The following is a 20,701-nucleotide window of genomic DNA, read 5'->3' as shown; positions in this document are numbered from 1 at the left end:
AGTGCTATATGATGTTTACTGCTGTTACTTATCAGAACTTGATGTTTTGTTATTTTTGTTGCATTTGATGTGTGCATCTTATGGGCATGAGCTCTACAGGTGTTTTGATCTATGCCATGCTATCTTTACATAGGTGTATGCCATGTATTTTTGTGATCTATGTGTTGACTAGCACAAGCATGCAAACTAGGCTTCGTGATGTTTCTGTTTTCAGGGACTTGGGATTTTCGTCTTTTACTGCTGTTATTTTGTTGCCATGTATCCATGTGTCTACAGTGAGATCCATGCTTATTTTGAGTATGTTCAGTAAGGATGTTTTGTAGATATAGTTGTGCTCTATCTATCCATGCCCCTGTTTGCAATTATGGAGTGCCCTAGCCTGTTTTAATCTTGCTCTACTTTTGCTATAAAATATTCCTGGCAGATTGTTAACATGATATTCAATTTTGCCAAGGTTGTTGTAGTTGATCCATTCACGCTATGAACTTGCTCTGGCCATGGTTAGCTTCATAAACATGCCATATTGCTGTAGGTATGCTTGTTTTGTCATGCATTGCTTTGATATGAGTGAATCAAGCTAACCAAGATGCCTTCATATTCTGTTAATGCCATGTTCTGTTTTCTGCCAAGTCTGAAACCTGTTAACGAAACTTGCTATGTTTACATGGGTGCCATCATATCTTCTGCCCCTTTTTGGCTCATGGTCAGTAAGGGACATTTGTTCTATGCATTTAGTAGGTTCATGCCATGCCTTGTTTGGCTATGTTAAGTTCCTGTAGCATGTGTTTTTCTTGCTCTAAACATTGCTACCTGATGCTGTTTCAGCCATGTTCCGTACTTTCACCAAGTCTGTGAACCTGTTATCTTTTGTACTTTTGTCATGCTTGTTTGAACCTGTTATTGTGTGATCTAGCCATAGCTCAGTGTTCATCTTTTGTCAAGCATCTCTTGTAGATTACTGCCATATGCTTCGTTGCTATGTTGGGGTGCTGTAGCATAGTTACTTGATGTATTCTAAGTGCTATCATGCTGTTAATCACAGAATCGTGTCATTCTTGTTTTGCTTGCCATTTGTAAACCGTGCATCCGTTTCCGGTGATCTTTATATCGATTTCGACCGAAATCATCTCATATTTCCAGTGGCATACTTGGTTTGCCAAGTTACTGTCTTGTTCATTCTTTTTCTTCCGGAGCACGCATATGCATCGCATATCACATCTCGCATATCATGCATGTATTGCATCATGTTGCTTGTGCATTTCCCGTGATTGATTGTGGTTCCATTGCTTGTGTTCTTGCTGCGGGTAGAGCCGGGAGATGAGTTCGTGAACGAGGAACCTGTTGAGTACGCTTACGAGGATCAAGCTTTCGACAACTCTGAGAACCTTGCAGGCAAGATGACCATACCCTCGAAATCACTTCTATCTTTGCTTTGCTAGTTATTCGTTCTATTGCTATGTTGCGCTACCTACCACTTGCTATATCATGCCTCCCATATGGCCATGTCAAGCCTCTAACCATCCTTTCCTAGCAAACCGTTGTTTGGCTAAGTTACCGCTTTTGCTCAGCCCTTCTTATAGCGTTGATAGTTGCAGGTGAAGTTGAAGTTGGTTCCATGTTGGAACATGGATTTTTGGGATATCACAATATCTCTTATTTAATTAATGCATCTATATATTTGGTAAAGGGTGGAAGGCTCGGCCTTATGCCTGGTGTTTTGTTCCACTCTTGCCGCCCTAGTTTCCGTCATACCGGTATTATGTTCCTTGAGTTTGCGTTCCTTACGCGGTTGGTGATTTATGGGACCCCCTTGACAGTTCGCCTTGAATAAAACTCCTCCAGCAAGGCCCAACCTTGGTTTTACCATTTGCCACCTAAGCCTTTTTCCCTTGGGTTTTCGCGAGCCCGAGGGTCATCTTTATTTTAACCCCCGGGCCAGTGCTCCTCCGAGTGTTGGTCCAAACTTGAGCACCGTGCGGGACCGTCCCTTGGCAACTTGGGTTACGTTGGTACCTGTACGCTTAGCTTATCTGGTGTGCCCTGAGAACGAGATATGTGCAGCTCCTATCGGGATTTGTCGGCACAGCGGGTGGTCTTGCTGGTCTTATTTTACCATTGTCGAAATGTCTTGTAAACCGGGATTCCGAGACTGATCGGGTCTTCCTGGGAGAAGGTTTATCCTTCGTTGACCGTGAGAGCTTATGATGGGCTAAGTTGGGACACCCCTGCAGGGTATTATCTTTCGAAAGCTGTGCCCGCGGTTATGAGGCAGATGGGAATTTGTTAATGTCCGGTTGTAGAGAACTTGACACTTGACTTAATTAAAATACATCAACCGTGTGTGTAGCCGTGATGGTCTCTTCTCGGCGTAGTCCGGGAAGTGAACACGGTTTGAGTTATGCATGAACGTAAGTAGTTTCGGGATAACTTCTTGATCATTTCTAGCTTCGCGACCGTTGCGCTGCTTCTCTTCTCGCTCTCTTTTGCGCATGTTAGCCACCATATATGCTTAGTGCCTGCTGCAGCTCCACCTCATTACACCATCCTTTCCTATAAGCTTAAATAGTCTTGATCTCGCGGGTGTGAGATTGCTGAGTCCTCGTGACTCACAGATTCTACCAACACAGTTGCAGGTGCCGACGAGACCAGTGCAGATGACGCAACCGAGCTCAAGTGGGAGTTCGACGAGGAACGTGGTCGTTACTATGTTTCGTTTCCTGATGATCAGTAGGGGAGCCCAGTTGGGACGATCGGGGATCTAGCATTTGGGGTTATCTTATTTTCATTTGGATTTGACCGTAGTCGGTCTATGTGTGGATTTTGGATGATGTATGAATTAATTTATGTATTGTGTGAAGTGGCAATTGTAAGCCAACTCTCGTTATCCCATTCTTGTTCATTACATGGGATTGTGTGAAGATGACCCTTCTTGCGACAATACCTACAATGCGGTTATGCCTCTAAGTCGTGCCTCGACACGTGGGAGATATAGCCGCATCGTGGGCGTTACACTATCGTCGTGGCCATTACATCATTAATGGTCAGGCCGGTGCGCATTAGTTCCGTCACTCGAGCCGCTAGTTCTATTACTTCGGCACTCTCTTCTGAAGACGGGCTCTTGGGCCTCCAGCTGTATTGCCTCTTTGGGGGTTCCATAAAGAACAAGGGGAGTCCTGGCCGAAATGACTCCTAGAGGAGGACGTCGTCTATATAGAACACTCGGTCGGCCAGACGTCGGTATCTTCACGAGGTGAGCTGGGTGGGTAGTCCGTCCCTTCGCTGCGATAGACTTCGGCTGCCCCGACCTCATATAACTTTTCGGCTGGAGAGCAGGGCATTATGCAGAAGTATCTCCGCCGCGGCTCGAAGTGCACCTCGCACCCGAGGTACATCTCGCATAGAGGAACATACCCCACGATATGAAGGATAACATTGGGGTGAGATGGTGGAGTTGCAGCCCGTAAATCTCTAGCAGACCTCGGAGGAAGGGATGAATAGGAAATCCTAATCCACGCAACAGAAAAGAGGTGAAACATACCCTCTCGCCCTCTTGGGGGGATGGGTGATTCTCTGCGTGCACCTGGCCTTTCATGGATGTCAATCCTGCGCGGGTCGCGGTCAGATCTGAATCCAGCAAATAACCCTGCTTAGCTAAACGCTCCACATGAAGGCGCGAGACTGCGCAGCTGCCCCAATCGCCTCTGACAGAGCCATGAGGGTGCCTGGAGGAGCCTGCATCGCTCATCATGAGAAGCTCTAGAGGATGGACTCGGGAGTAGGGGACGCTTGTGCGTTTGGTTTGGCAAGGAGGGATTGGGTCGATGCGGTAAATCAATACGAGCAGCTCATGGATATAAAGGGGATGAAACCGATGCTTCGATGTTTTTTCCATAAAGTAGTTTGCTTCCCCGTAAAGGTGCGGTCACCATGGTTAGGGACTGGGGATGCAAGCGGTAGGTCCGGGTCCACCTGGCAGGACCGTTGGTATTCGAAGACTCCTTAGAGGGGAACTCGCCTATCGAGCCGATTACTCCGGATCCGAGGTCCCATAAGAATTGTCCTGGATAAGGGGGTACTAACCCAGCCGGCCCATTCTCCTCGGGTTGGGCCAGCAAGCCTTCATTCGTGATCAAGATGGACTCCAGAAGCCATACACAGGGGGCGTGATCAAGACTGCCTCCCCCCAAAGGCTTGACGTATACTCCAAGATCTTTGTCACCGCCTAGCTCCTCGTTACCGACCTTGTAACCCTTGATGCCCTCCCTGGCGTGTATATAAGCCATAGGGTTTAGCCTGTAGAGGGGACATCATCGCAAAATCATTCACCTAGCCCTAGAGTTAGACCACACATTACGATCTCGAGGTCGATCAACTCTGTACTTGATACATCTCCATCAATACAAACAAGAGCAAGACATAGGGTTGTACCTCCATTAAGAGGGCCCGAACCTGGGTAAACATCGTCTCCTTCGTTCCTGTTACCCTCGATCCGAGATCCACAGCTCGGGCCCCTACCCCGAGGTCTGCCGGTTTTGACATCGACACCATGTGTCCTCGAGAACGTTTTGCTCACTATAAGAAGTACTTCGGCTTGTCCTTTGCTATAAAAAGGATTGGGACACCTTGCTGCACTCTTGTTACTAGTGTTACTTGTTTCTTGTTACGAATTATCTTGCTACCAAACTACTTGTTACCACTCATTTCAGTACTTGCAGAGAATACCTTATTGAAAACCGGTTATCATTTCCTTCAGCTCCTCTTTGGGTTCGACACTCTTACTTATTGAAAAGACTACGATTAATCCCCTATATGTGTGGGTCATCTGGCATCAAAGGTATGATGTTTGACAGATGTAACACCAAAGATAGGGACGCATTCCGGACGCTCCAGATTCGATAGTAGGCTTTGGGATGCCCAGATTTCGGGGCCGGCTATGGAGTTATCTCCGGCAGACATCAGACGGTTCTAGTGTCAGCTACAGGTGGCTCCAGAGGTAAGTCCGGAGTCCGAGCAGAGGGTTGTTCCGAAAACTCTGGAAGGAATTGTTGACATGTGCAAATATATCCCAATATTGTTATTTTAAAGTGATTTCTTTGGCTATAAGAATGACATATGATATATGATGCAGGAAGTGTATATTTAGGATATTTGAAGGAAAAAATGTGCCAACCAAGATTTCATCGAAATACCCTTAGTGCGACTTTCTTATAATACATCTGTTTCTAAATATAAAACGTTTTGGCAGTTTAGATTGAATTGCCAAAATGTCTTATATTTAGGAACAAAGGGAGTACTTAATAAAAGTAAGAGAAAATATATGTGAAAATGCGTATACGCCTTCTTCTCTCTTTGTTAATTGGGTGGTCGATATCCATGGTTGCTATCAACCATTGGACTAACACATCTTATATACAACAGACAAGGTTAGTCAACAATATAAAAAATTGTATTGACATATACAACAGAACCTACTTAGGGATAGAATTGCACTTTCACACGCGAGGGTGCTGGACATGGCCTTGCCTGCGTTGTGTTGTCCGCGGTGAGCCGTCTGCTGTGAGTTGGGGTCCTCCATTCGAGTCATCTACTGACAACGCCCGGGATGGTTGATCCCTCGCCAAGCTAAATGTTGCGGGCGAAGGTCAACAAGGAGGGGTGAGTCTGCTGCAATTGTACGCGGGAGAGACGAATGATGCAGAGAGGAAGGAAAAAGCGGATGCGAGGCGGAGGATCAACGACTTTATGTGTCTGCATCTTACGGTCCGCGAGCGACCGATCTTGTGTTTGGATCGATCGACCGACATAGGGTCCGAAGGGCATCTCCAAGGCGGACCCGTAAACCTCCCGCAACCGTCCGGACCGCGTTGTCCATACCGCCGAAGCCATCCAACGTGGACCTGTATCGGTCCATGGGGCGGCCCGGACGTGATTTCTCCCGCAAAACAGAGACAAAAGTGTGTGGGGGAGGGGCTTTGCGGGAGAGCGAACAAACGGAACTTACGAATCCGACACCCCAGCCCCACCCAAAACCCGTCACTAGCCCTGCGACTCCATCCTCTCCATTTTTTGTCCTTCCTTCTTTCTCTCTTGCCGTCGTCACCGCTCCACCACCCCGGCCACCACGCCACACCCCTACCGAAAATCTACGTCTCCGTCACTTCCGGTGATCCAGCAGGGCTCCCTGCCGCTTCTCCTCCGTCTCTGTTCAACCCCATGTCCTCCGATTACCCTGCCAGGTACCATCCTCTATCGTGCTCGGCAACTGTTCGATGAATCATCGGAGCTGAAAACAGTTGTCCCTTATTTGTAGCGGTATGTTGAGTCGTCCGACGGCTCATCGGACAAGGAGTACTCCGATGAGACGGCGATGATGCAGGCGGTCCGTGAAGACGCAGAGCGTGCGGAGGAGCATGTTCTCAATTTCAAGAGCTCGATCAAGGGTCATAGAGTGCTCAACTGCAATAGGGCGCACGGGCATTTGACACTGATGGCCGACTACTTTGCCCCCGATGCACTATTCGCTGACCATTTTCGCGGCGTTTTCTAATGTGCAAGATTGTCTTCGACCGTTTGTACCATGGCCGGTCCTATGATGACTACTTCATCCTGAAGAAGGACGTCGTGGGAATGATTGGATTCTCTGGTAACTAGAAGTCCACGGGCCCACTCCGGATGCTTTTATATGGCACGGCCACTGATTCTGGGACGAGTACTTACGGACGTTTGAGAGCACATGCGGAGATGCCATGATCAGGTTTGCAACTGCCGTGGTCGAGGTGTTCGGACCTCATTACCTGAGAGAACCAATTGTGGCAGACACCGAGAGGCTCCTGACAATCTTAGAAGCAAGAGAGTGGCCAGGTTTGCTTGGATCTCTTTACTGCATGTATTGGAAATGGAAGAACTGCTCGAAGGCTTTAGAAGGGCAATATCAAGGTCATGTTAAGAAGCCCACCATCATTCTTGAATCAGTTGCATCACATGATATTTGGATTTGGCACGCTTTCTTTGGCATATGCATGGGTCTCACAATGACATCAATGTGCTGCAACGATCATCGTTGTTTACGAGGCTGAGTGAAGGAAAAGCTCATCCTTGCCACTATACTGTCAATGGACATGAGTACAAGATGGGCTACTATCTGGTTGACGGTATCTATTCTCCATGGGCTACCTTTATCAGCACCATCTCAAACCCAGTTGGCCAGAAAAAGGCTCACTTTGCCCAAAATCAAGAAGCAACAAGAAAGGATGTCGAGAGGGCATTTGGAGTTCTTCAGACCCGTTTTGCAGTTGTTCGTGGACCTGCAAAACAATGGATCCGGAGACCTTGTGGGAGGTATGACATGTTATGTGATTATGCACAACATGATCGTCGAGGATGAGGATGACGATGTTGCCGCAACTTTGGAATTTGAGAACATGGGTGTTCCTATCCAACTTTCGGACCAGAATCCACATTTGAGGAGTTTATTCAAATGCATCAACAAATTCGATATCGACCAACTCACGAGCAGTTGAAGGAAGATCTGATTGAGCATCTCTGAGCGGTGAAAGAGGACAACAATGTTGGGATGTAATATTTGAACTTTTTTTTAAATTTAAACTTGTGTTGCATGCGGCTATTTGAACGTCTGTATCCTTTGCATGTGGCTACTTGATCGTGCGGACATTAGAAAAAAAATACTTGATCGTGCGGACTAAAAAAAAACTAAAAGACCGGATGTATGCTGCTATGGTTGGATGCCATTCTCCTGCATCCTTGTTTATGGATTGGTCCCTCTATTCGTGGATGGGGAAAATTTACGGGTTAGGTTGGAGATGCCTGTTTAGCCATCGGCTATGGTTGCGATCGACCAAAAAATTCCGATTTTGAGTTTTAGCTACTGATTATCTCTGTTACATGAAACCCCCCAAAACGGGCGCCGGTCATGTCTGCCCTCCCACCCCAGCTACCGGGAACGTGAGTCGCCGGAAAGCATAGGCGACGGTCCATGCCGAACCCTACCGCCGATCACGTCAACTCACCGTGGACACTGGCCATCCGCGCTGCCGCAGACCAGGGCCGCCCGCGCCGCGCCATTGCGCTCTACCTCTCGTCCTTCCGCTCCGGCGCCGCCCACCGCCCCTGCCCCTTCGCCCTCGCGACCGTCCTCAAGTCCGTCTCCCGCCTCCCCCCCCATACTGTGGCCACGGCTGCCGCTTCCTTCCACGCTCATCTTCTTCGCCTAGGCCTCCTCGCGCACCCGTACCCACACGCCGCGCTTGCCAATCTCTATTCCCGCGACCCCGTCGCTGCGCGCAGCCTGCTCGACGAAACGCCTCCCACGGGAGCACGGGCGCCGCATTCCCTACTCGTTTCCCGGAACTCACTGCTCGCCTCACTTCTCCGCTCCGGGGACCTATCTGCCGCGCGCACTCTGTTCGACCAGATGCCCGTGAGGGACGTTGTGTCCTGGAACTCCATGGTCGCGGGCCTCGCCAAGGCTGGTCGCCTCGGCAGCGCCATCGAGCTCTTTGACCAGATGCCTGAGCGGAACGCCGCGTCCTGGAATGCCGTCATTTGTGGGCTCATCGCCCATGGCCACCTGACTCGAGCGAGGGAGATGTTCGAGCAGATGCCTGTCATGAGCAACATCTCCTGGATCACGATGATCTCCGGGTATGCCAAGGCTGGCGACGTTCAGGCTGCTGCTGGCCTGTTTGAACGGATGGAGAACAAGAATGATCTTTATGTGTGGAATGCGATGATTACATGCTATGCACAAAATGGCTGTGCGAGGGAGGCGATTGGAGTTTTCAACCGGATGCTCAAGCCTCATGTCTGTGTTCTGCCCAATGAGAAAACTTTCTCATCTGTCATATCCGCTTGCTCCCAGCTAGGGAACTTGAGGTTTGGGCTGTGGGTTCAGAGCTTCATGGGGTCTCTGGGAATTGAACTGGATGATCACTTGCGCACCGCCCTCGTGGATTTGTACACCAAGAGTGGGCGGATTGATAGCGCTTTTGATTTGTTCAAAGGCCTGAGGACAAGAGACGTGGTATCTTACAGTGCGATGATTGTGGGCTGCGGGATGAATGGCAAGTTAAACGAAGCTATAGGTTTATTCAAGGAGATGTCTGACGCAAATATTCGTCCTAATGCAGTGAGCTTTGTGGGATTGTTGTCTGCATACAACCATGCTGGGCTAGTGGAAGAAGCTCGAGCTTGTTTTGCTTTCATGTCAAGCAAATATAAGATTAGACCTTCAATGGAACACTACACCATCATGGTAGATCTCCTTGGGCGTAGCGGGAAGTTGGATGAAGCGTTTCAGCTGATCAGGCAGATGCCGATGCAACCACATGCTAGCGTTTGGGGTGCTTTGCTTCTTTCTTGCAGGTTGCATAACAATGTTAAGCTTGGGGAGGTCGTTGCTTCCAAGTGCTTTGAACAGGCGTCTGGAGAGAGTGGATATTACATACTGTTGGGGAACATATATGCACAAGCAAACAAATGGGACAAGCTTAAGAGGTTAAGGAAGACAATGAAGGAAAGAGGCTTGAGTAAGATGCCTGGGAGTAGTTGGGTGCTGGCTGAATAGATACATTTTACTGATCTTAGTCATTTTGATAAATTTGGTCAGTCGATAACTCAACCTATAACTCCTCAAATTTTAGGGTGATTGTTGGCTCCATTGCTCAGTTATTTACCATCTTTCCTGACTTCTCATGTAGGTTCAGGTAATACTGGATTCAATTGATTATTCTTGCTCTGGATTGGGCAGTTTGATGTGTTTATGTTGGTATCTGAGAAATTCCAATCATTACTAAGGAAGTACATTATGGTCTGTACCCATCACCTTTCACTCAATTCATGTATCTTCTTTAATATCCTTCACAGTTGTACACTAGCTATGTGACTTATGATTTAGATAGTTGAGACTAATGTTTGCGTCTGCATAAATAGCTGTTCATGACGAAGTCCATATTTCTCAAAAGTTGCTTTCTGGTATGTAGAAGAACAACTGTTGTCAAGGTATGGGCACATTGCCCTTCTATCAGAATTTTGTTGTCATGCAACATCTATGTATAAATTGTACGGTTAGGATTACAGGTCACAAGATATTTTCAATAAAAACAAATTAAAGATCACTTGTAAATGGATGAAATGGAATCTTGTGCGAGGCTTTCACCACTACTTAGCCTTCTTATAATGTCATTTACTCTCTCGTCACTCGTCAGGAGTGATTTCTGGAGAAGGTATTTGCATAATGCTGTAAGCTGCAACCATGACAGTGTCCTCTCCACTTATTCGTGCCAAAAGAGGTGCTTACCGGCAACAGCACCTGGCAAGTACATTGTTAGAGCATGTTACTGCTTTGGTCTAATATTTCCATTTCGGTCAAATTGTATACAATTAGTAATCAGCTCAAGGGCACTCACGAAGTGAAAAGCGGGCTGGCATTTTCTTGATCGACTCATGCGCTTTATTTTCAGGCACTGAGTTAAGGTACTCCCTCTGTTTTTGTTTACTCCGCATATTAGGTTTGTATAAAGACAAACTTTAAATGCTTTCAACAAGTTTGTAGAAAAATATATTAACATATACACCACCAAATCAATACCATTGGATTCATCATTGCATATATTTTCACATTATATAAATTTGTTACTGTAAATGTTCATATTGTTTTCTACAAACTTGGTCAAACTTTATAAAGTTTCACTTCAGTCAAAACTAGTATGCGGAGTAAATAAAAATGGAGGGAGTATGATTTTTGTAACTTATAACAGATTCTGAGTTTGTGAATGTGGAAAGCCCCAAGTGTGTACATAGTCTCGCTTAAATCCTTCTGAGTTCCCATGTCAGGACATACTTCCCAAAGACGGTTTTTGTTGTTGCAAAATTGTTTGTCGTAAGTCGAATTGCATATTTGTTTATGAAAATTTATTGCCTAGTAAACTTTTGCAGCTGTGTGTTCTTAGCGTATGGTTAGAAAAAAGGTTCAAAATGCATGCCACCCCTCGGCAAATTGTTCTCGCACTTTGGTTGACGTTACTTTTTAAAAAAAAACTACCAGCAATTGCTGGCCTTTTATATTATGAGGCAGGGAGCAGTATTTACATCACCTTTTGCACGGTCTTAAGGAATAAAGCTCAGAGAAAAGGAAGAGTGATAGGGCCTAGAAAACCCTAAAGAGCGGGGTGACACAATTTCACGTCGGGTCCCCAAAGGGGTGCAGCATGCATCTCGCTCCCGCCAGTCGCCAGGATTCCAGGGCTCGTCTGATGGCTTGAAGGATGGCCGGAGGCGCAGCGATCTTCTTCTGGAACACTCTGTGGTTGCGCTCGAGCCATAGCTCCCATGAGATGAGGATGGTGATAGACCTGATTCCTTTCTAATGCTCAGCTGGTGTGGCATTCAGGATATGGGACCAATACACCTCCGAGCGTTCACCTTCAGGCCAAGTGCTTGGGTCGAGGGCGGAGCAGCCCCACCAGCCTGCTGCCGTGCTCCAGACCTGCCGCGCCTCCGGGCAGGGCCATAGTAGATGAACAGAGGTTTCTAAGTTTCGAACACAGAGCGGGTAGAAATAGTCGTTGGTTGGTCGTTGGGCCACCCTCGTCGCTGCAGTCTGTCCGTGCACCACAGCCTGTCCAGCATCAGCAATCAGGTGAAGAACTTGCAGCGTGGTACTATCTGGCACATCCGGCTTTGACGATAGTATGACCAAAGAACAACACCTTAGAAGATGTTATTTATTTCTGGCCATTTTGTTGGTACAGGGTATTTAGTGTGAGTGAGATATGGTGTTATCTCTGATGGTGATATTTGCTTGGCCTATGAACTATGGTGACATATTCGATCAAATATTGCACTTGTTTGAAAATGTAATGGTTCAGCGCTTGAACTGTTTCGACCCTGTGTACTAATATTTCGAGATTGGACACCTTCGAATGTGCTGAGATTGCAAAGAAAACGAAAGAGCTTTATTGCCTTGGCGCAATAACATCACTGCATGGTTGTCAGTGTTTGTGTGGTACTCCCTCTGTTCTGATATAATCATATAGACATGCATGTTTACAAGATTGAACTTTGACAAACAATTACTCCAACCGTACGTGGAGTCGTGGACAGCGTGCTACAAAGTTGATATCATTATATTTGTATCCAAAAAATAAATAAATTATACTGTTATTTTTTTGTAGAAAGAAAAAACTTTTCATTTGTCTCAGTTTTGTAGTATGTGAACTGACCTACGTACAGGTAGTTAATCCAAGTTGAGATTTTCTCTGTTGACTGAGACGTAGAGAGACTACAATAAGGTCAACTAAGGGGAAAAATCCAGCCGGTTTTACAAATTTATATCCATATAATAGTAGTTTTTTTTAACACAGTACTGACGCAAGCGCTCATACACACACGCATACACTCACCCCTATGAACGTACACACGCACACCCTATCTTATGAGCATCTTCGAAAGACTGAGTCATTTTCTTTAGGAATAAATGCGAGCATCAGGATTTGAGCCCTGGTGAGCTGGAGATAACACAGTCCCTCTAACCATCCAACCACAGGTTGGTTCGCAGATATACTGGTTTTTGTTAGTAGGATTTTGTTAACAAATTAAGGGTAGAATCTCCAATTATCCTAAGAGCATCTTTAGTCATCATTTAAGCCCCCAAACACCAAGCGGCGCGTTTGTCTGTGCCCTTGAAGCCGCAGCCCCTCCCACGGCGAGTAGAGGCAACGCCCAGCACGAAGCACGGTTGGTTCAGACAGAACCTGCAAGCGGCCCCCGCGGAACCTCGATCTGTGCTCTGAGGCTCTGAGCAGTGCGGACGCTGTCCCTGCTGGCTGCTGCAGCTGTGACTGTTGGGAGGCGGAGGCGGAGGCGGAGTCGTGCGCGCCAGGTGTTCGACGAGGTGCCGCAACCATGTTAACGCCATTGCGCGTGTTGCTGCGGTGCCGTCGGCCGCCGATCCGCGCCGCCGCCACGTTCTTTACCAGCTCGGGAAGCGCACCCCTCGCGCCTCCTCCTGCGCCTGTGGAGACCGCTGATGAGTCGGAGCAGGAGGGGTCGCTGGCGCAACGGGTGGAGCGGGCGGCGTCGGCGTGCGCGGCCATTCGGGGGTGGATGGCCGCCGGCCGCGCTGTGCATCGCGGCCACATCTTCCACGCCATCAACCGCCTCCGACGCCGCCGCCTCCATCGCACCGGACTCCAGGTGCACCCCCTTTTCGTTTGTCTGTCTCGGACTCCTCGAGTCTTCCATTGTTATGCCGCTCGTCGGTGTGAAGATGCACAGAGGATCCGAGGGATTTTCCTTTTTACTAGTACTGTTTTTTAGTCTGTTATAAGGAAGTACAGTAACACTCCATTTCGTTTGTTCCCCTACAGGTCATGGAATGGGTGATCAGAGAGAGACCCTACAAGCTGAGTGAGCTTGATTACTCCTATCTCCTAGAGTTCACAGCTAAAGTTCATGGCATTTCTGAAGCCGAGAGCCTCTTCCTCCGTATACCTCAAGAATTCCGGAATGAGCTGCTCTACAATAACCTTGTAATGGCTTGTTTGGAGCAGGGCTTGATTAAGCTTTCATATGGTTACATGAGGAAGATGAGGGAACTGTCCCTGCCAATTTCGCCGTATGTATACAACCGCTTGATCATCCTCCATTCTTCTGAGGGGCGTAGGAAGACTATCTCCAAAATCCTCGCTCAGATGAAAGCCAGTAGAGTGACCCCCCACACCTCAACCTACAACATCTTGCTGAAAATACAGGCCAATGAGCACAATATTGATGGGGTGGCGAGGGTGTTCAGTGATATGAAAAGAGCAAAGATTGAGCCAAATGAGATCACTTATGGCATTCTAGCAATTTCACATGCTGTAGCAAGGCTATATACTGTTTCCCAGACATACATAGAAGCCATCAAGAATTCTATGACAGGTACTAACTGGTCTACACAGGAAATTCTTCTTATCTTGTATGGGTACCTTGGAAAGGAACATGAGCTAAAGATGACGTGGAAGCTCATGCAATGCCTTCCTCATATTCGATCCAAAAGCTTTACACTAGCAATTGAAGCATTTGGAAAGGTTAGCTGTGTTGAGCAGGCAGAAGAGATTTGGCGAGAGATCAAATCAACAAGGAAGCTAAAGCTTACAGAACAGTTCAATTCCATGTTATCAGTTTACTGCAGGCATGGCCTTGTGGATAAAGCAGCGGCCGTGTTCAAAGAAATGAGAGCAAGTGGTTGTCAACCAAATGCTATTACGTATCGTCACTTGGCATTGGGTTGCTTGAAAGCAGGTCTTGTGAAACAAGCTGTGAACACAATGGATATGGGAAAAAAGGAAGTTGTCACAAGGAAGGTGAAAAGTTCAACACCATGGTTGGAGACCACTCATTTATTGCTTGAAAATTTTGCAGAGATTGGTGACTTGGAAAATGCGAAGAAAGTTTTTGCAGAACTGAATGAATCAAAGTACTGTAGAAATTCCTTTGTGTATAATACCCTTCTAAAAGCTTATGTTAAAGCAAAAGTTTATGAGCCAGATTTTGTAAAGACGATGATTTTGAGAGATGCAATGCCTGACGCCGAGACACACAGCCTTCTGAGACTGATTGAACAGTACAAGACATGATACTGTCCATACAGTAACCAACTGCTGGGGCTTTGAAGGATTAGGATGAAAAGGAAACATCAGTGCTAAGTTGAGCCATTTCTTCTGCACACGATGCATTCAATCGTCATTTGACTGTGGAAGTGGTACATGAACATGTGCACAATCCAATTGATGAATGCACCTTCTTTGGTATCCAAGCAGGTTGTCCAAAACTTGCATGGCCAAAATATCGAAACTGGTGTTTCCTTGGTGTATGAGTTGCATAAAACAATCAGCTAGGTCAACGAGTCTTCGATAGAATGTAAAGTTTTTTTTTATTGCCATTTTGATTTTGTTTCTGTAAACATTGCAAGAGATCTGCATTTCACTTAAAACTAGACTAGAAGGGTCCAAGGGAAATTACACCAGTCGCTGGACAAACACTTCCAAGAAAAATTACAAACTCAGCATTTTTACAGTTACGGCGAGACTAGATAGACATGTTACATGTACTGAAGATATTGTACTACCCATAACAGTATTTGTAGCTCTCTATTGCTACGTTGTTCCCAGGTGCTGGTCACAAAATGAGCAATCATGTGCATATCCAGGAGCAGTCTGGCATTTTTGCAGAGGTTTGCACATGGACAAGGTTTGAGAAGCTGGTGAATTCCATAAGAGCAGCTCCAGCGGGCCGACCCAAACAGACAGCGATTTTGTCCGTTTGGGTCGGCCGTCCGCCCCGTTTTAGATTTGCCTCGGCAGTGCACCCAACGCGTCGACCCATATGTGCTGGCGTGGCCAGTTAGCCGCCCTATTTTAACAAATAGCTCATTTTTGCATTGCTTTTGCATTCAAACAGATAGTCAAATAACATAGTTTCAACCGAATAAAAGAGCATAGTTTTACAAGCCGAATAGAAGTAAAAATGTCTCACATAGTTTTGCAAGCCGAATAAAGAAGATACATCTATTGGTTGCCAACATGAGCCCACATATGCTCAACCAAATCATTTTGCAGTTGCACGTGAGTTTCCCAATCACGCATGTCATGATGAAATTGGGTGAACTGTTCAGATGTGAGTTGCCGCTCCTCCATGCTCAGGCACAACATTCTCACCCTGAAACTGAAACCCTTGATCGTACAAACGTCTCGGGCGCTCATCTTCTACGATCATATTGTGCATGACCACACAAGCAATCATCACCTCCCATAGTTTCAGCGTGCTTCAGGTATTAGCAGGATACCGAACGATGCCCCATCAAGATTGCAAAACACCAAAGGCACGCTCGACATCCTTCCTAGCACTTTCTTGCTCTTGGGCAAATCTTTTCCTTTTCTCTCCGACAGGGTTGGGGATTGTCTTGACAATAGTGGTCCACTGAGGATAGATACCGTCACTCAGGTAGTATCCTTTGTCGTAGTTGTGGTCGTTTATAATAAAGTTCACCTGTGGGCTGTTGCCTTCGGCAAGCCTAGCAAACACCGGCGAGCGCTGAAGCACGTTGATATCATTGTGTGATCCGGCCATGTCAAAAAAAGAGTGCCAGATCCAGAGATCTTGAGACGCTACGGCCTCTAGTATGACAGTGCAAGCCCTGACATGGCCCTTATACTACCATTACCAAGCAGAAGGGCAGTTCTTCCACTCCCAGTTCATACAGTCTATGCTGCCAAGCATCCCTGGGAAGCCCCTGCTGGCATTCATCACCAACAAACGGGTTGTATCTTCAGGAGTCGGCTCTCTCAAGTACTCAGGGCCAAACACAGCAATAACAACCTTGTAGAACTTGTACAGGGACTCTAGGCATGTAGACTCGCTCATACGGACGTATTCGTCGATGAGATCACCGGGCACTCCGTATGCAAGCATTCGGATGGCGGCAGTGCATTTCTGATAAGAGGAGAAACCAATCTTTCCAACGGCATCCTCTTTGCACTCCAAATAATCATCGTAGCTGACCATCCCCTCTCTAATAGGGTTGAAAAGATGCCTACTCATACGGAAACGGCGGCGGAATTTCTGATGTTTGAACAACGGATTTGTTGTATCAAAGTAGTCCTTCCAAAGAAGGAGATGCCCGCTCTCTCGGTTGCGATTCAACGCCGGAAGGTGGCCCGGAATGGAGCCCCGGAACAACGGCCGCTGGCTATTGAGGTGGTGATGGACCAACACGGCAACCAATATCTCCTCCTCATCGGCCGACGAATCGTCGGAGTCGCAAAGGAAATTGTGAAAAAAGAACTCGTCGGCGGAGTCCCTTTTTAACCTTCACACACGGTCGAACAGCTTGCGGGCGTCGAGGAAGGAGACGGCCGGCGAAGGGAGTCGCGACGCGCATGGACCAGCTAGCTGCCCTGCCGGCGTCCGACAAGCAGGCCGGCGTCCGACGAGCGTGCCAGTGAGGATCTGGCCGGGGCGGCGAGGCGGCTTCTTGGTCGCGACTGTGTCGGGGGGGGGGGGGGGGGAAGCAGTCGGTTCCCCGGCGGCAAGACGGCGGTGGCAGGCAACGTGGGAGGTGGCGACGTTGCTGAGCGGATGTTGCGGCGCCGGCAGCTGGCAGAGTCATCGGAAAGAATGGACGGCGGCATCGGCGACGAAGGAGGCGGGCGAGGGTTGCTGTTGGATGGGGGGAGGCCAATGTGCCACCGACCAGCAGGCCCGGGGGAAGGAGAAGGCGAGCGCGTGCGCGTCCGTCTCGTGTCCGCGCCGCCGCAAATCCGGCTCAAAAATAGGCCAGGAATGGGTCGCCCGTGGACGAAAAGCGGACGCGCGTCCGTTTGGGTCAGCGCGTTGGGCCGACTTTTGTGTCCGCGCCGACCCAAACGAACACCGTTGGGCCGACTTTTATGTCGGCGCCGACCCAAACGGACACCAACGGACGAAATGGGTCGCCCCGTTGGAGTTGCCCTAACTCTTTTGACGCTGACCCATCCAACCATCTTGATCTCCAGAACTGCCAATGGTGATACTTTTGGACCTCGCGAAATATCTGTGATATACTCTAGTGTTTCCTGTTGTTCGGTGTAATCAGATGACAATCCTGAAATGTAAATAGCAAATGTTCATCCGTTCAAACAAATTTGGTCATCTTCTCGTTCTTTTTTTTTCTCAGAGGGAGACTGGTTCTTGATATGCAGGGGCAGACAATGCCCCACGAGATGTTCGACTAAAACTGGACAGCTAGTTGCTTGTTTGGGACAGAAGTAGAGTACTGCTGCATTTCCAACCATTGACAACCTATTTGTGTAATATCCACTTTATACAATGTCAAAACAGCTGGCTGCGGTGGCAAATCCAGAAGAACTCTTCATGTTCTGCAGGAGCTTAAAGGAAAAATATCTTCATCTTTTTTCGCAGTGACTTATACTAATATACTGCAAATTACATTGGACTATCATTTCAGATCATGATAAAAACAAAAAGATTTATTCAAGATCTGGATGCCAATCTTTCTGGACACTAGATCAAGTCATTAAGACAAGAGGAAACCTTAAAATAGAAAAGAATGGTGCATTTATTGCTACATTCATCAGTCTTGACGGTACAAAAACTATTAGCTGAGGAAATTAACTATCTTCAAATTTAGGCATACACAGTACAGAGATAACAATTAACAATTCACTGAAAAACAAACAGATGCAATATCAGGGAAATTTATCCCCACATACATGCTAATAATTCCTTTTCCATGAAAAAGGTATACATGAGCAAAGCAATAGCATATACATTCCTACCTTATAATCTTGACTATGTTTTTGGAGCTTGACATCATGACATGGTACAGACAAAGTATGATCTATATATGTTTTATTGGAGAAAATGGCAGCACCACTTTTACCTACTGCTGCTGCCTCCTCCTTGTTCTTCTTGTGGTTGTGGACTCCGAAGGTCTGGATCTCCTACTTTGGGCTGCCTGTCCCACTATAACAGCCAGGGTGCTAGAAGTCGATGCCTGCTCCATGGATGACGACTGCTGAGTAACTGCGGGTGCAGCATTAACAGAATTAGAAGACGGCAATCGGACCTGATTGCCACTCTCAGGGGCCGCGTTGCTTGCACGCAGCATTATTGGGGAGGGTGAAACAAGACTGTGTCTTTGCTGTCTCCGTACCCTAGCCCTTGACCGGGCTGCGGGAAGTACAGTCACCTCAACCCCGCCTGCAGGTGGAGCTGCCTGGCCTCTCACTATATCCTGGTTTTCTATCAACCGTCTCACCATGCTTGCAATGCCTCTTGGGTCTGGCATTTGCAGTTGCTGCCTCAAGCTCTCACTCCTGTTTGCGCGTGGTCTGGGAGGAACATCATTGCTGGAGGCGTCCCGTTCACCGCCTCCTCTTCCATATATTGGTGTGACATTTACTTCGAGCACCTCTCCCTTGCAGACAGGGCACTCAGAGTGGGCTGAATGTCCATGGAGCCACTGGTACAAGCATGGCCAGCAGAAGAGGTGGCCGCACGGTGTAACCACGGGCTCTTTAGCCGCTTCAAGGCAGATATTGCACTCGAAACTGGAGTTGCACCCACAGTTCCCGTCCTTCTTGACGGCACCTGTTCCTGTCATCTTGCCATCACCATCGAGCTTCTGCCGCCTTGATGCGTCTAGAGAGCTGTGAGACCGCTGGATGGCTTGCGCCAGTCTTTCTGCTTCTGGGCTGGTCGCCCGCTGGTTGCGGTTCACTGACCCTGGCCGCACAATGCGGTGTTGTTCACTCACCTGGATCAACCTCTGCAGGCGGAGCTCAGGCGTCATGTCTTCAATTGCATTCGCAGCCCCCATAGATTGACTCATCACCCTCGTGCTCACCATCTCTGCTCCGGCTGCAGGAGCCACCAGAATAGGGTGAGAAAGCCTTTCCACCCACTCAAGGCGAACCCCTTCCAGCCCAGGAAGAGACAATGGCGCTGGCGGCGGTGGTGATACATTGGCATCATGTGAGGGCGTGTCGCGCACCACAGCCGGTTCACCAGCATCAAGAGCCTCTTCACTGTCCGTACTGAGGCCATCAAGCCAATCAAAGAGCATCGGATCTATCAGCGATAGCTCCGGCGTGGAGAGCGCATTGGACGGCGAGTATACAACGGGCAGTGGCGGCATCTCCTCTGGTGCCGGTAATACTGCAGGCTCATCTGTTCTTGGAGATTCCGGAACCGGAATGGCCGAGTTGGGCGGCGGCGGGCGATCCATAGCTACGCCCAGCCGACCTGGAGGCCGCGGCAATGGAGGGAGGCCCAGGTACAGGTTTAGATCCATCCGCCTCCTGTTCCCGCTTCCCTCCGCGGCCTCCTCCCCCGCCATCAAGGGCGGATCTAAATGGTGAGCCAGGTGTTAGAAGCTGTGAAGGTGAGCGGCGGGAATTGATTAATCGCTTCACGAAAACAAGGTCATACCTCGAAACCCAAAGGCTGCGGACGGGGTGCAGATAGCAGGAACGCGGATGTCGAGACGAGACGAGGAAGAACTGCGACGGCGATGGCGGCGAGGCGCGTAAGACGATGGTCAGGACGAACAGAAAAGAGGTTGGGAGAGTCGGGCGAGGGCTTTTGTCCACGGACGGCGAGCAGTTCTTGCGGCGCGAAATTGCTTGCTCCGTGTCCGGGAGCTTGCGGCGATCAGTGGGAGGGTGGATTTCGGCAGGGAGTCGATTGGATTTGGGGAGGAATCGGGCCGGGATTTGGGGCTGCTGGAGTGGATCGAACCGAGAAGAACGACGAACAGGGGGAGGGGAGGAGAGGTTTTATTTTTCGGCTTTTCTCGCCCTCTTCCCTTCTTCTCCCGCTGTCTTCCCTCAACAAACTCGGCTGGAAGCCATTTTTTATAGCACAATTGCATTTATTTTTGGTGGACAAGATTTGGAAGATTTTAATTGTATGTAAATTATGGATCTCCTCTTCATAAATACCCATGAATTATTACAAATTTACCCTTAAAACAAAAAAAATCAATAATCCCCTCAAAACATTTTAGACCGTCGGTATATGTGTGGCTTGATTGATCGCAAATCATACGCTCCACTCTTTTCCAAAAAAAATATAAGATCTATATAGGAAACCTTTTAAAGTTTCACCAAGTACATGAAAATAGATTATTATTTATAATAAT

At 47.9% G+C, this 20,701-nt stretch overlaps 3 protein-coding genes across 4 annotated transcripts; 2 read left to right on the top strand and 1 right to left on the bottom strand.

The window, feature by feature from the left end:
- The first annotated feature begins 7,864 nt into the window (after nucleotides 1-7,864).
- On the top strand, nucleotides 7,865-10,133 carry LOC109778975 (uncharacterized). 2 transcript variants are annotated; one of them, XM_040397104.2, is made up of 2 exons: nucleotides 7,865-9,620; nucleotides 9,723-10,133. In XM_040397104.2, exon 1 carries the CDS (start codon nucleotides 7,994-7,996, stop codon nucleotides 9,581-9,583), a length of 1,590 nt encoding a protein of 529 aa, XP_040253038.1. In that variant the 5' UTR covers nucleotides 7,865-7,993; the 3' UTR covers nucleotides 9,584-9,620; nucleotides 9,723-10,133. The 2 variants fall into 2 exon arrangements, with proteins under 2 accessions (XP_040253038.1, XP_020193145.1); XM_020337556.4 differs by having other exon boundaries at nucleotides 7,875-9,620; nucleotides 9,717-10,133.
- Nucleotides 10,134-12,595: 2,462 nt separating this feature from the next.
- On the top strand, nucleotides 12,596-15,159 carry LOC109778974 (pentatricopeptide repeat-containing protein At1g07590, mitochondrial). The gene is made up of 2 exons (XM_020337554.4): nucleotides 12,596-13,212; nucleotides 13,386-15,159. Exons 1-2 carry the CDS (start codon nucleotides 12,922-12,924, stop codon nucleotides 14,634-14,636), a joined length of 1,542 nt encoding a protein of 513 aa, XP_020193143.3. The 5' UTR covers nucleotides 12,596-12,921; the 3' UTR covers nucleotides 14,637-15,159.
- Nucleotides 15,160-18,257: 3,098 nt separating this feature from the next.
- LOC109778973 (uncharacterized) lies at nucleotides 18,258-20,393 on the bottom strand. Its single transcript, XM_020337553.4, has 2 exons — nucleotides 19,990-20,393; nucleotides 18,258-19,908 (listed from the first exon to the last, which is right to left on the bottom strand). Exon 2 carries the CDS (start codon nucleotides 19,895-19,897, stop codon nucleotides 18,440-18,442), a length of 1,458 nt encoding a protein of 485 aa, XP_020193142.1. The 5' UTR covers nucleotides 19,898-19,908; nucleotides 19,990-20,393; the 3' UTR covers nucleotides 18,258-18,439.
- Nucleotides 20,394-20,701: the final 308 nt, after the last annotated feature.

The sequence above is a fragment of the Aegilops tauschii genome, chromosome 7 (assembly GCF_002575655.3).
Source record: "Aegilops tauschii subsp. strangulata cultivar AL8/78 chromosome 7, Aet v6.0, whole genome shotgun sequence".
NCBI classification, from domain to species: Eukaryota; Viridiplantae; Streptophyta; class Magnoliopsida; order Poales; family Poaceae; genus Aegilops; species Aegilops tauschii.
This window is presented reverse-complemented; position numbering and strand designations above follow the sequence as displayed.